Source organism: Mesocricetus auratus, unplaced genomic scaffold, assembly GCF_017639785.1.
Source record: "Mesocricetus auratus isolate SY011 unplaced genomic scaffold, BCM_Maur_2.0 Super-Scaffold_100040, whole genome shotgun sequence".
Lineage (NCBI taxonomy): Eukaryota > Metazoa > Chordata > Mammalia > Rodentia > Cricetidae > Mesocricetus > Mesocricetus auratus.
Genome location: NW_024429217.1, coordinates 1049603 through 1065594, shown reverse-complemented (window position 1 = coordinate 1065594; position 15992 = coordinate 1049603). Strand labels below are relative to the sequence as shown.

At 35.7% G+C, this 15992-nt stretch overlaps 1 protein-coding gene across 1 annotated transcript in view; it reads right to left on the bottom strand.

Moving 5' to 3' along the window:
• The window catches only part of LOC101833079 (vomeronasal type-2 receptor 116-like), a 54367-nt gene extending 40011 nt beyond the window's left edge, over positions 1–14356 (bottom strand). Inside the window, exon 1 of the mRNA XM_040734720.1 lies at positions 14148–14356. Within this exon, the coding sequence (XP_040590654.1) occupies positions 14148–14356 (209 nt within the window). The remainder of the gene's footprint in view (positions 1–14147) is intronic.
• Positions 14357–15992: the final 1636 nt, after the last annotated feature.

Below are 15992 nucleotides of genomic sequence, written 5' to 3'. Positions count from 1 at the left end.
ATGTGGGAAAAATTTTCTCTTTAAACTAATATCTTCTTTGAAGAATTCTCAAATTAGTAGCCCTATTATATACAGATGATAAAGGGTCTGAGAAAGAAATCACAGAAACATCACCTTTTACAATAGCCATAAACAGCAGGAAATATCTGGAAATAACGTTAACCAAAGAAGTGAAAGACCTGTATATCAATAACTTTGAGTCTCTAAAGAATGAAATCAAAGAGGATACCAGACAATGGAATGATCTCCCATTCTCTTGTATTGGTAGGATCAACATAATAAAAATGGCAATCTTGCTAAAGACAGTCTACAGATTCAATGCAATCCCTATCAAAATTCCGGGACAATTCTTCACAGACCTTGAAAGAACAATAATCAACTTTAAACGGAAAAACAAATGAGCCAGGATAGCCAAAACAACCCTAAAGAATAAAGGCACTTCCGGAGGCATCACCATACCTGACTTCAAGCTCTATTACAGAGCTATAGTCCTGAAAACATCTTGGTATTTACACAAAAATAGACATGGAAATGAATTGTAAACCCTCATTTTATCCCAGACCTATGAACACTAGATTTTTGACAAAGAAGCTAAAATTTTCAATGGAAAAAGACAGTATCTTCAACAAATGTTGCTGGCATAACTGGATATTGGCATACAGAAGACTGCAGATAGATCCATGTCTATTGCCTTGAACAAAACTTCAATCCAAATGGATCAAAAACCTCAACATAAATCCAACCACACTGAAACTCTTAGAAGAGAAAGTCGGAGATACTCTTCAATGAATTGGTATAGGAGACTGCTTCCTGAACATAACACCAGTAGCACAGACATTGAGATTGACAATTAACAAATGGGACCTCCTGAAACTAAGAAGCTTCTGTAAGGCAAAGGAAACAGTCAAAAGCCAAAAAGGCAACACAAACAATGGGAAAATATATTCACTAACCCCACATCTGACAGAGGGCTGACCTCCAAAATTTACAAAGAACTCAAGAAGCAAGGCTTCAAATCACCAAAAGGGAGGTACGGAACTAAATAGAGATTCAAAATAGAGTAGTCTAAAGTGGCTGAGATGCGCTTTAGAAATTGCTCAACATCCCTAGCCATCTGGGAAATGCAAATCAAAACAACACTGAGATACTATCCTACTCCTGTCACAATGGCTAAAATCAAAAACACCAAAGACAATTTATGCTACAGAGGATGTGGAGAGAGGGGAACACTCCTCCAAAGCTGGTGGGAGTGCCAACTCTTACACCCACTTTGGAAATCAATATGGAGATTCCTCAGGAAAATTGGGATCAATCTACCACAAACCCCAACAATTCCACTCTTAGGCATATATTCAAAAGATGCAAATTCATGCAACAATTAATCTGCTCCACTAAGATCTCCTGAACAGATTGGGAACACGGTCAGACGTAGGGGGGATTGGGAGCTGGGAAGAAGAGAGGCAGAGAAGAGGAAGAGAGAGTAAATCATGGGGAAACAGAAAGGTTGAGTGGGGGTAGAATAGGGGGAGAACATGATGAGATATACCAAAGTAGAGGGACTCATAGGATGGAAGAGAGATCTGGTACCAGTGAGACTTCTAATGATCTAAAGGAATGACACCATCTGGCAAGCTAAGCAATAGTGGAGAGACCACCTTAAATTCCCATTCCTGATAATGAACTTGACGTTTAGCCTATGTGCCATCCTAGAACCTTCAGCTAGTGACTGATGGAAGCGTAAGCAAACATCCACAGTTAAACACTGAACTGAACCCATAGAACCCAGTGACAGAGAGAGAGGAGCGATGAGCAAATTGGCAAATAATGAGCTGGTGAATCCAGCAGAGGCAGATGATCTGAATAAGCGGAAGTTCTTGGACCCCAGACTGACAGCATGGGACTTATCCAGACCCCATTTGTGTGAGAGTCTGTGAGGAGGCCTGGGAAATCTATGGGGCCCTGGGCAATAGATCAGTGTTTATCCCTGGCATACAAATGGACTTCATTTGTCAATAACACAAGAGCGATGCTCTCTCAGCTTGCACTCTTAGGGGTGTGCCGGGACCCTGCCCTGAGTAAAATGATAGAATCTGGATATCCCCTATGTGGAAGGAATTGGTGATAGGGTGGGAGGCTGGGGGTATAGTGGAGGGGTGCAGAAGGAGGGGAGGGAGAGGGAACTGGGATTGTCATGTGAATCAAGCTATTCAAAATTAAAGTAATAAAATATTTAAAAAACCAAGATGTATGTTATAATAGTAGGAATGGTAATGGTTCCTGTGGAAGAGTCCATGCTCTTCTTTTCCATCCTGGGATAGGAGCACTATTGCAGGAGTACAGCCCTGGTAGGGTGTGTACAACTGTGAATGTAGAACCCCACCCTACTCCCAACTGCACATACTGCAGCTGCAGCCATTCCCTATCTTACTTCTTAGAGGCTGTCACTCAGAAAGGGAAGCATAGGAATGCCTTAGCATGTGTGCATGTGCAATTGTTTGTTTGTTTATTTAGGATTATTTCATCTTAAGCCCAGACAGAAGAGGCTGTCTGATTATTTTCATGTAATATATGCACTGAATAAATGCAACGCTGTATAAAATGTGAATCAAAGTGTGAAAAAAAAGAATTCTCAAATGCAAGGTTCCTTGTTAACAACATCATTACCCTCTCGATCAAGGCACCTCTTTCCTTGCTCTCCCTCTTTCATCATCTCCCAACTTGAGCTTCCCAATTCCTCATGTTCTCTCCTCTCTCCTTCTCCCTTCCTCACTCTCCTAACATTCCTCCCCCACTGTTAATGCTGCTAATTTACTCAGGAGAGCTTTTCTATTTCCCCTACCATGGGAGATCCAAATATGTCTCTGTTAGTGTCATCCTGGTTACTGGCTTGTCAGGGATCGTGGTCTATAGGCAGGCTATCCTTTGTTTCGTGTCTAACATCAGCTTATGCCATGTTTGTCTTTCAGGCTCAGTTATCTCACTCAGGATAGTTTATTCTCTTCCTGCAAATTTCAAGATGTCGTTTTTTCCACTGAGTAGTACTCCACTGGGTAAAGATATCCCATTTACTTTGGTCGATGGGCATCTAGGTTGCTTCCAAGTTCTAGCTTTAAAACTGATGCTGCTATGAACGTAGTTGAGCTAATATCCTTGTGGTATGATTGTGCAACCTTTGAGTATGTGACAGTGTTACTGATGGCTCCTGAGGTCGACTGATTCCCAATTTTTGGAGTATTAATCATACTGATTTGAAAAAAGGCTGCATACATTTGCACTCCAACCATCAATTAGCAGTGTTCCCTTTACTCCACATCCTCTGCAGCATATGATTTCATTAGTATTTTTGTTCTTAACCATTTTGACAGGTATGAGATGGTATTACAGAGTTGTTTTGACTTGCATTTCCTTGATGGCTAAGGATGTTCTACAATTCCTTGAGTGTCTTTAAGCTATTTTAGATTCCTCTGTTGAGAATTCTCTGGTTATCTCTGAATCCCAGTTTCAATTGGATTATTTGGTAGTTTGAAATCGACATGCTTGGGCACTTGGGAAACTCCCAAGAAACCACAAGGATGACCCCCACTAAAAATCTAAGAAATGGAAAGAGTGAAAGATCCAGAAAAAATAAATTACAAAAAAGGAAACAAGGTCTTTTTAACAAGTAAGACCAATGCAAGCTGAACTCAGTGACTGAGGTAGCATTGCCTGGGCCTGCAAAGGTATGGCCCAGATGCAGTCCTATTGCTGAAAGGAGATATGAACGCTAGATACCATTCATAACCAAGAGGATATATCTGACTTATAGCCACTTGCAAATAAAAAAATTTTTAAATTGAAGATTGTCTCACTGGGGGAAACATTAATAAGGGAAAGACTGATTTCTAGTAGCAGATGGCCTACACAAAATTAACTCAGAAAAAATTAAATAAAAATTAATTAAAACTAAATAGGGAAATAAACAGTTAAATAACATGATAAAATTCAAAGGACCTAGTAAATATTTCCAGAATATTTCACCCAAAAGCAGAGAATATAGTTGATTCTTGTCATTAATAGAACTTTTCTCAAAACTGATCATGTATATTTGTAGATATTTACTACAAATAACCAAATGACATCTTCAAAGTTATAGAACAAAAAGAAATACTAACAGAGAGGAGGCATACAAATCAAGAAATACAAACTCAGATCTGAAATTGACAAAATACAAATTAAGGAAAATTACAATAGTCAATAAAATGAAGAGGATGTTCTTTGTGAAAATCAATAAGATTGATAAATCTGATTCAAATTAACACAAAGACGTAGAGAGAATTTCCAAATTAATAAAATTGAAGATGAATAGATGATATCATAATAAACACCAAGGAAATCCAGAGAATACTAAGGGCATACTTTAAAATTCTGTAATTCAGCAAACTAGAAAACAAAACAGAAATGGTTAAATACCTAGATATGTATGACCCAGTGAAAGTTAAATTAAAATCAGATAAGAAACTTAAATAGCATCATATCCTTGGTGAAATATAATCAGTTATTTAAACTCATCTAGCAACAGAAACCTAAAAAGATGAGGCAATGTGCATTCATAAAAGAATTCTATTAGAAGTTCAGAGAAATTAATATCAGGAAGTTGCATTGCCTAATTCTTTTCATGATGACACAACTGCCATGACACCTAAACCACACTAAGATCCAAAAGAGAAAATTCTGATTCACTTTCATTAATGAGCAAACATTAAGTAAGTCTCAATAAAATATTTGCAAATAAAATTCAAGGACACATCAAAAAGATGATACACCTTGATGTAGTAGGCTTTATCATAGAATTGAAAAGATATTTGTATATAAATTAGTAAATGTAATTTTCCACCTAAACAAAGACAAAGATTACCTGCTAATCACTTTATATGAGAACGTTCCTTTGATATCATTAAATGCTTCTTCATGATATAAGTCCTGGAGGAACTAAGGTTATAAAGGACATACTTCAAAACAATAATGGCAAAACACAGCAAGAACTCAACCTACATCAACTTAAACTAAGAGAAATTAAATTATTTTCAATTACCATAAGGAATAAGAGAAGGATGGCATTCCCCATTCAATGTAGGTAGAGAAGTAAGATGAGTGAAAGTGATCAAAATAATAGTAACAGATAAGGAAGAAGTCAAAGTATCTTGATTTGTAGGTGGTATGATTTTATGTATAAAAGATTTAAAATCCACAAGGAAAATACTGAAGCTGATAAATTCAAAACAGTAGGACATAAAATCAATACACAAGACACCTACATGCTGGCCTCAGGTGACTGAAGGAAAAAACACAAACAGTCCAAGCCTTGAAAACTAAAATAGAAACAATAAAGAAAACACAGAATGAGGGGATGCTGGAAATAGAAAAACTTTGTAAACCATCCGGAACTACACATATAAGTATAACCAATAGAATACAAGATGTGGAAGAGAGAATCTCTGGTGTTGAAGACTCATTAGAGGATATACATTCATCGACCAAAGAAAAACTCAAGTCCAAAGAATTCCTAACACAAAATATCCAGGAAATATGGGACACTGTGACGAGGCCAAACTGAGAATAACAGGTGTAGAAGATGGTGAAGAAATACTGATCAAAGGTACAGAAAATACAACCAAATCATAGAAGAAAATTTCCCTAACCTAAAAAAGGAAAGCATATGAAAGTAAAAGAATCTTCCAGGACACCAAATGGACTGGACCAGAAAAAGAATTCCTGTCACCACACAGTAAGCAAAACCTCAAACCTACAAAATAAACAGAAAACCTTAAGAGCAGCTAAAGAAAAAGATAAAGTAACATATAAAAGGAGACCTATCCGAATTACATCTGACTTCTCAATAGAAACTATGAAAACCAGAAGATGCTGGACAGATGTCCTAAAATGATGAAGGGAACAAGGATGCCAGCCCAGACTACTGTACCCAGCAAAGCTTTCAATTACCATAGATGGAGAAAACAAGATATTCTATGACAAAACCAGATTTAAACAATACATATCCACAAATCAAGCGCTACAGAAAGTACTAGAAGGAAAACTTTAACCCAATGAAGATAACTACACTCAAAAGGACATACGCAATAGATAATCCCACTTTATCAAGCATCAAAAGAAAAAGGGAAGGAAAGCCATATACACTAACACCACCACCAATAAATCCAAACCAAACAAGAATCAACAATTAATGGTCATTAATAACGTCAATGCCAACAGTCTCAACTTGCCTATAAAAAGACAAAGACTAACAGAATGGATACAAAGACAGAACTGATCCTTTTGCTACATACAAGAAACATATCTCAGTATCAAAAAGAGACAGTATTTCAAAGTAAAGGGTTTCTAAAAGATTTTCCAATCAAACGGACCCAGGAAACAAGCTGGTGTATAAACACTAGTATCTAACAAATTAGACTTCAAATTAAAATAAATCAAAAGTCTTGAAGCAGGATGTTTCATATTCATCAAAGGAAAAGTCTATCAAACTGAAGTCTCAATTCTGAACATCTATGCCCCAAATACAAAGGTGCCCACACTCATGAAACAAGCATTACTAAAGTTCAAATCACACATAAAATCTCACACAATAGTAGGAGACTTCAACACACCACTCTCACCAATATAAAGGACCTCCAAACAGAAACTTAACAAAGAAACAAAAGAACTAACAGAAATTATGACCCAATGGGTTTAACAGACATCTATAAAACATTCCATCCAAATGCAAAAGAATATACTTTTTATCGGCACCACATGGAACCTTTTCTAAAATAGACCACATAACCAGAAACATAGAAAAAAATGAAAGATACATAAAAATGGAATAACCCTCTGCCCCACTTATCAGACCACTATGTTTTATAATTAGAATTCAACAACATAAATTGCAGAAACACTACAAACTCATAAGAATTGAACAATGCACAATTGCACCATCCCTGGTCAAGTATGAAATGAAAAAAAAAGAAATTAAAGACTTCCTGGAATTCAATGAGAATGAAGACATAACATACCCAAGCTTATGGGACATTTGGAAAGCAGTGCTAAGAGGGAATTTCATAGCACTAAGTTCTCATATGAAGAAACTGGATAATAGTCCCATTAGAGAATTAACAGCACAACTGCAAGCTCTAGGACAAAAAGAAGCAAAGTCACCCTGGAGGAATAGATGCCAGGAAATAATCAAATTGAGGAGAAAATCAATAAAGTAGAAATCAGGAAAACATTTCAAAGAATCAATGAAACAAAGAGTGTGGTCTTTGAGAAAATCAACCAGATAGACAAAGATTTATCCAAACTAACCAAAAGGCAGAGAAAGAGCATGCTAATTAACAACATCAGAAATGAAAAGGGGAATATAACAATGGACACTGAGGACATCCAGACAGTCATGAGGTCATATTTGAAGTCCTGTACTCAAAAAAAATTGAAAATTTAAAGGAAGTAAACAATTTTCTGTATAGAAACCACTTTCCAAAATTAAATCAAGAATAGATAAGCAATCTAAACAGACCTATATCATAGTTAAATAGAAGCTTCATCAAAAGTCTCCCATAAAAAAATGGTGGGCCACGATGGCTTCAGTGCAGAAATCTACCATAAATTCAAAGAACAGATAATTCCAATACTTCTCAAAGAGTCCCACAGAATAAAAGCAGGAGGTTGATTGTCAAACTCTATGAGCCTACAATTACTTTGGTACCCAAGACATACTAAGACTCAACTAAGAAAAAGAACTACAGACCAAATTCCCTCATGAATATTGATGCAAATGTACTTCATAAAATGCTAGAAAATAAATTCCAAGAACACATCAGAAAAATCATCCACCATGTTCAAGTAGGCTTCATCCCAGTGATACAGGGATGATTCAACATATGCAAAAATATCAATACAATTCACCATGTAAACAAATGACAAAGGAAAAACCATTTGATTATCTCACTAGATGCTGAGAAAACTTTTGGCAAAATCCAACAGCTCTTCATGATTTAGGTCCTGGAGAGATTAGGGATAAACGGAACATATCTGAACATAATAAAAGCAATGCACAGTAAACCAATAGCCAGCATCAAACTAAGTGGAGAGAGACATAACATGATTCCTCTATAATCAGGAGCAAGACAAGGCTTTCCAGTCTCTCCATATCTCCTCAATATTGTACTTGAAATTCTATCTAGAGCAAAAAGACAATGAATGGAGATCAAGGGGATACAAGTTGGAAAGGAAGAAGTGACATTTTCACTATTTGCAGATGATATGATAGTTTACATAAGTGACCCCAAAATCTCTACAAGGGAACTCCTACAGCAATCGGATACCTTCAGCAAAGTGTCAGGATACAAGATTAACTCAAAAAATCAGTAACCCTATTACATACAGACAATAAATGGGCTGAGAAAGAAATCAAAGAAACATCACCCTTTACCATAGCCACAAGCAATATTAAATAACTGCAGATAACATTAGCCAAACAAGGGAAAGACCTATGTAGGCACAACTATGAGTCTCTACAGAAAGAAATTAAAGAAGATCCTGGATCAACAGAGTGAAAATGGCAATCTTGTCAAAAGCAATCTCAAGATTCAGTGCAATATCCATCAAAATACCAGCACAATTGTTCACATACCTTGAAAGAAAAATTCTCAACTTAATACAGAAAAACAAAAGACCCAGTATAGCCAAAACAACCCTATATAATAAAGGAACTTCTGGAGGAATCGTCATCCCTGACTTTAAGCTATACTATAGAGTTATAGGCCTGAAAACAGCTTGGTAGTGGCATAAAAATATACAGGTAGACCCATGCAATCTACATATGAAAAACCTGATTTTAACCCACACACCTATGAACACTTGATTTTTGACCAAGAATCTAAAATTATAAAATGGAAAAAAGATAGTATTTTCAACAAATGGTGCTGGCATAATTAGATATTGGCATGTAGAAGACTGGAGATAGATACATGTTTATTGCCATGCACAAAACTTAAGGCAAAATAGATTAAAAATTTCAACATCGATCCAGCCACAATGAAACTCTTGAGAAAGTGGGAGGTACTCTTGAATGAGTTGGCAGAGGAGACCATTTCCTGAACATTACACCAGTAGCACAGACACTAAGATTGACAATTAACCAATTCTGAAATTAAGATGCTACTGGAAGGCAAATGACACAGTCAATCAGGCAAAATGGGAGAACACAGAATGGGAAAATATATTCACTAACCCCACATCTGACAGAGTGCTGATCTAAAAAATTTGCAAAGAACTCAAGAATCAAGTCTCCAAAACACGAAAGGATCCATTTAAAAAGTGTGGTACAGAACTAAATAGAGAATTCTCAATTGAGGAGTCGAAAATGACTGAAGGCACTTGAGAAAATCCTCAACATCCTTAGCCATTAAGGAAATGCAAATCAAAACAACTCTGACATACCATCTCACTCCTTTCAGAATGTCTAAAATCAAAAGCACCAATGACAGTTTATGCTGTAGAGGATGTTGAGAGAGGGGAACACTCCTCCACTCCTGGTGGGAATGCCAACTCATGCAGCTACGTTGGAAATTAGTATACAGATTCCTCAGGAATATAGGAGTCAGTGTACCACCACACCCAGCAATTCCACTCTTAAGCATATAGCCAAAAGATGCACATTTATAAACAAGGACATATGTTCAACCATGTTCATAGCAGCATTATTTGTAATAGCCAAAGCCTGGAAACAACCTAGATGCCCCTCAACTGAAGAGTGAATAGAGAAAATGTGGTACATTTACACAATGGAGTACTACTCAGCAGAAAAAAAACAATGGAATCTTGAAATTTACAGGCAAATGGATGGCACTAGAAGAAACCATGCTGAGTGAGGTAACCCAATCAAAAAAGACAAACATGGTATGTACTCACTCATATATGTGTTTTAGACATGGGTCAGGTGATTGCTAGCCTACTGCCAGAAAGTCTGGGAATCAGAAAGAAACCTAACAAAGCTATGCATGGTACTTCAGATCAAGGGAATGAAGAAAAATCTCTTCAGCATATTGGGATCAAGGTTGAGGGGACCAGAAGTTGTAAAAAAAGAGAGGATGAGAAAAGCAGAAGAGGGGAGTTCAGTGGGGACCAAGAAAGTTAAGTTGGGGAAAAGTAGGGGAGTAGAAGATGAGAAATACGATAATAGAGGCAGTCATTATAGGTTTGAGGAGAGTTCTGGCACTAGTGGGTCCTATAGTTATCTACAAGGATGACACCAAATGGCAAAGCAAGCAATAGTAGAGACATTATTTTATATGCCCATGCCTGATAATGACTTTGACTACGACCTTTATGTCATCCTGGACCCCTCATGTAGTGATTGATTGCAGCACAAGCACACACCAACAGCTAAATACTGAACTGACCTCCTGGAAATCAATGACAGAGAGGGAGGAGAGATAAGCAAAATGTGAAGAATGGGCAAGTGAAATGAACAAAAACAGCTGACCTGATCAAGGGGGAACACTTGGATATCATACCGAGAACTGGAAGTCCATCATCGGACTGATCCAGATGTCCTAAATGTGGTTGTCAGGGAAGATGACTGGGCAATCTATGGGGCCGTGGCCAGTAGATCAGTATTTATCATTGGCACACAAATGGACTTTGAGTGTCAATAACACAAAGAGGGATGGTCTCTCAGCCTGGACACCTAGGGGAGGGCTTAGGCCCTGCCCTAGGTGAAAAGATAGACTCTAGATATCCTCTATGGGGAAGGAATTAAGTACAATGTGGGAAGCTGGGTGGTGACTGGTGGGGGGTTGCTGGAGGTGGGGAGGGAGAGGGAGGTGGAATTGACATGGGAAACAAGCTTATTTCTAATTTTAAAATGTAAAAATTCAATATGCAAAATTATCAGCTATATTCCTATAGTACAATTGACAAACAGATTACAATAGAAATCAGGAAAATAATCTCTCTTACAATAGATTCAAAATGTAAAGTACCATGGGATAACTCTAACAAAGGAGATGACTTTTTGTTTAAATCTTTATGAAATTGAAGAAATAAATGTAGAAGACATTAGAAATTGGAATGATATCCAATGCTAATGGAATAGTAGGTTTAGTATAGAAAAAGTGCTGCCCTACAAAAACTATCTTCTGATTCAACAAAATTTTCATCAAACTTATTAAACTAATCTTTACAGCAATTTTAAAGATAATTTTCAGTGTCACATGGAACCACAAAATTTCCAGGAAAGCTAAAAGAAACTTCCATACATCTACGAACATCCAAGCATACAATGGGTTATCTCTCTTAGCCTAATTTTTTCTAATTCAATCCATTTATGTCAGATTTTTATTATTCCATTTTTCAAAAAGGTAAATAGTAGTTCATTGTTGAACACATTTATCTACTTATTTATCTGTTTATGAGCATCAAGGCTGTATCTAAGCAAGAATGAACATGAATGAACTTCCTATCAAATGAAATCTGTAAACATAATACAGATTCCATATTCTTAGTGAGACTCTGATGTAGGATAACCCAAACACAAAAAGTAAAATATTGTCCGTAATGCTTTTTACATGTAATGTTACCTTTTAAGCTTTCCATAGGCACTCTACCATAAATATGACAGAAGTTACATATAGAGTAAGAGATTAGTTGGGAAGAAAGGACAGCACAAGGAAGAAGAAATAGAATATATGTTTACAGTAAGAGAGAGAGGAGATGATAGTCAGAGGATTAAATGAAGAAATGGATAAAGAGGGTGGTAAGGAAAGGAATATGGTGAAGGACAACATCTGAGGGGTTATATGGAAACTTACTATTGTAAAATCATCTCAAAATACATAGAGAAAAGAAATCTAAATTGAATCAACTATGAGATAGATTTCTTAAGCTAGGGGAACTTGTAGTGGCAGGAATTGTTTATATATATTTCAATTATTGACCAAAGGACCTCTAAGATATTCATGCTATAGTCAAGGATTTTGCCTATCTGAACAATTAAAGTCTTCCATATCTCATTGAATAAGGAGATTTTTGTAGGTTTCAGAATGTGTGTGCTTGGTGCATACACATACTCATAAACATATACAAACAAAACTAAATAAACATAGTATATATTTGAAGACTTTGACATTCACAAAAACAATTTAACAATCAAAAATCAACTGTGTTCCCAAAAATAAGCTTGCATTAATCAGAACGCTAGGACATATTTCTTATATTCCTTATGTTAGGAAATTCTGGTGAGTAATTATGTTTGCCTGGAATTCAATTCCTATTAAAAGATTGTAGCATATACAAACTAACGTGATACAAAATAATTGTAGCTCCTCATGTTATTTTTTAATAATCATGATTACTGTGATATATAATAATCAGAGTAGAAGAATATGAATGGATTCAATTGAAGAGAGAAATAGAACAATATCTTTCATATATATATATATATATATATATATATATAAACACCTGTAAAGGGAACTTAATCAGAATCAATATAGATTATTTCCTTGTTTTGCTTTGAAGTATATATCCTTTATCTTTTACACATGTATGAATAAATATATTGAGAAAAAGTGCTGCATAATCAGTTATTTTAGTCTTTCATACTAAATATAACAATTTCCTAATCATGATGTTTTTCTTAATAAGAAGTAAAATCATCTTTGTAGGCCAATATCCTCTTTTATTATGGATAAGCCAGGAACTAAGAGCTCATGCAAATGAAAGCAGGCTCTTGGCACAAAAAGCCTAGCTACTCTACAGTAAAATGAGAGGTTCATAATGTGCAATAATGAATATTATTATTTTATTGGAAAAAATTAGTAAAAGAGTACATAATTACAGGCAGTATTATCTTTTATAAAGTAGAATGACCTCCATCCACCACAACAGTTATTATATCAACTAAAACATATCAAAAATAGTAATCTTGTTGATATAAGATATGGCCTTAGAGGCTTCTGAACAATAAAATGTTCTCAAATATCCTGTTTTGAATTGCTGTGACCATATTTACTATGTCATTTTCAAAATAAATGGCAAGATATCTTCAATCTCCAAGAGCATTGACCATCTAAAATCTCATCTTCTCCACTCTGATCTAGTTACTTCTTACCTCACCAAATTTTTAGAAAATCATAGTAATGTTATACTGATGACAATCCACTTTCACTAATGTTTTATTCCTCTTTTGTTTTTTCCATCAAGTGAGTTCCTACATGCCCTTTAGTATGTAATTCCCTTTCCTCATGTTGTATTCAATGTGATGTGCAAGTTATGGCCTTTCTCAATGGGTCCTTATTGAATGTATTCCTACTTCTCTGGTAACATCTGTGTGAGATAAAACACACATTATTTTCTTTAGAAGGTAACACATGGAGTTATTTTTCTTATATTAGACTAAGTATATCAAATGGACATGTCAGAACCATCCTTTAAACTTGAAGTATTTAAATCAATTAAGAAACAGTACTAAGTGTCTGCCAGCACAATCAATGTGTCTTCTTGAACACATTTTTAACTATGAAAGGCATATTGGAAATTTATAGAGAAAATCAATGATCATGAAATGTATTTCTGAGCATCAGGAAAATTAGTAGACACACACACACACACACATATATGTATATATATACACACACAAAAATATGATATTTATATATCAGAGAAACCATTGAAAATTCTAATTCTGACACTCCGGCACAGAATTAGCATCATCTAATATAAGCAAGAGTTGTGATTCTAACATCATATATGAAATTCCATTTATCATTTCTCATTGTAAGAGCACAGCTCAATTTCTATAATGCCATGAAGTATGATATCAATCCCTGATTAATAATCATCCTGAAGATTTAACATTTAAAATATGCATAGTGTGGAGTGATATAGACATGACATAAAAATAGCAAGAAAATTTACTTATTAAAAGTGGATGTTAAAATGAGGAAAGCCAAAAGTCTTATTTACCCCATTTGAGAAGCATAGAAATCAAGAAGAAAAGGTATTTTAAAAAGAACTTAAGAATGGACAAGAGTGATTAAAAGTAGAAATCAGAGAGAAGTTTCATTGAATCCATATAGCCTCAAAGTACTGTATGGAAACTCAAAGGCACTTACTGTAAGTAAAAATCCTCAAAATGGTTTGGCAGAATTTTATGAGGAATTTTATTGGCTGTGTAATAATAATAAAGAGGGAAAAATGCTCCAATCATTACATTTCCATCACGACGAAAGTCTTTGACTCTGAAATAGCACTCAGAGTCCCCAAACGCACAAACCAGATGGGGAATCTGCAGAATCCAAGGGATAGAACTCCAAGAGATCATTCTGTTAATACAAGTGACTTCCAATTCTTAAGATTGCTAGTTATATAAGACATAGTGTCCACCAGCTATATACTCAGTTTATGTGTTTTTGTGCAAGTGAACTTATAACTTTGTTGGTCACTGTATTTGTTAGCATAATCACACCAAATGGGGCCATATGGGGCCGTAAAGAGTTCTTCCCTTAGGCTCTGCATCTGATGCCCTGCATTTAAGTGAAAAGCAAGTTGAAAAAATGCTTATTGATCTTCAGCTGCATGCCTACGATGTAAGACAAGAGACAGCAAGACCTCAGGCATAGACATCTGGGGTGGATTTGACTACAAGTGTAAACAAAGAAGTTTTTAGTGTTGAAGGCACTGAGGATAATGCAAATATATTAGAAATGAGTATGGGGCCCAAAGAAAATGTCCATGTAACGAAAAGAATTTGACAAAAATAAGTTCTATTCAGATAAAAATAGTTCACATCATTTACATTTCTAATTTTCCTTCCTGATTACAATCAATTTTTATTCTTTCCTCCAAATATTTTTATTATTGCCTACTTTCCTATTCTGAGGAAAGTCACTAAGGTACTTTGATAAGATAAAGGAATTTTGTTAGAATTCTTTGAATTAATTGTGGAACTAGCTACCAGATGCATGGAGTTACACTGTACACAATTAAAACCTTGACTCCTAGAGATATAACTAAGGAGGTCAGCAATAAGTTTATTTTCTGTTTTCACTATCTAAATCAATTTTCCAGTAAATTGGAAAAGTGGTCGTTTATTCCTCAGTTTTCTAATTCTATAAGTGAGGGAACAAGGATATGCTTCTCCAATACCACTTTCCTGTTTGGAATCACCTGGACCGTGGCCCCCAGACACACACCACACTAAAATTTCCCAGAGAGTTTAGAGGAAGACCAAAGAATCCAGCATCTTGAGCAATCCCAATCTTGGACCTGCACCCACCCAAAGAGGAGAGTCTTGAACCCCCATACACCAGAAGAGGGAGACAGCCTTCGATCCATACACACCAGGAGAGGGAGAAACCATACCTGCACCAACTAAAAGAAGGGATGGGAAGATGATAGTATAAGAATACAGTCAACAACAGAAAAACTAATAAGCCTCCACCAGATTCTAGGGAATCTACAACAACAAGGTCTTAATATCCTAATGCAGATGAAACAGAAGAGAACCAACTTAAAATCAATTTTATGAAGATGATAGAGGCTCTCAAACAGGAAGTGAGAAAATTCATTATATAAATGGAAAAACACAAATAAAAAATGGAAGAAATGGAAGAAAAGACAAACCAAAAATGTAAGAAGTCACCAAATCTCTTAAAGAAAGCAAGGAAACACAAGAAAAAACAATCAAACAGATGAAGGAAGCAAATCAAACAGTTCAAGAACTGAAAGCTGAAATAGAAACAATAAAACACAAACATAGAAAATGATGGAAATAGAAAAACTGGGCAAATGATCAGGAACAACTGAAGCAAGCATGCCCAACAGAAGAAAAGATACGGAAGAGAGAATCTCAGATGTTGAATATACACTAGAGGAAATAGATTCATCAACCAAAGATCTTAAGTCCAACAAATCTTTAACACAAAATATCTAGGAAATATGGGCCACTGTAAAAGATG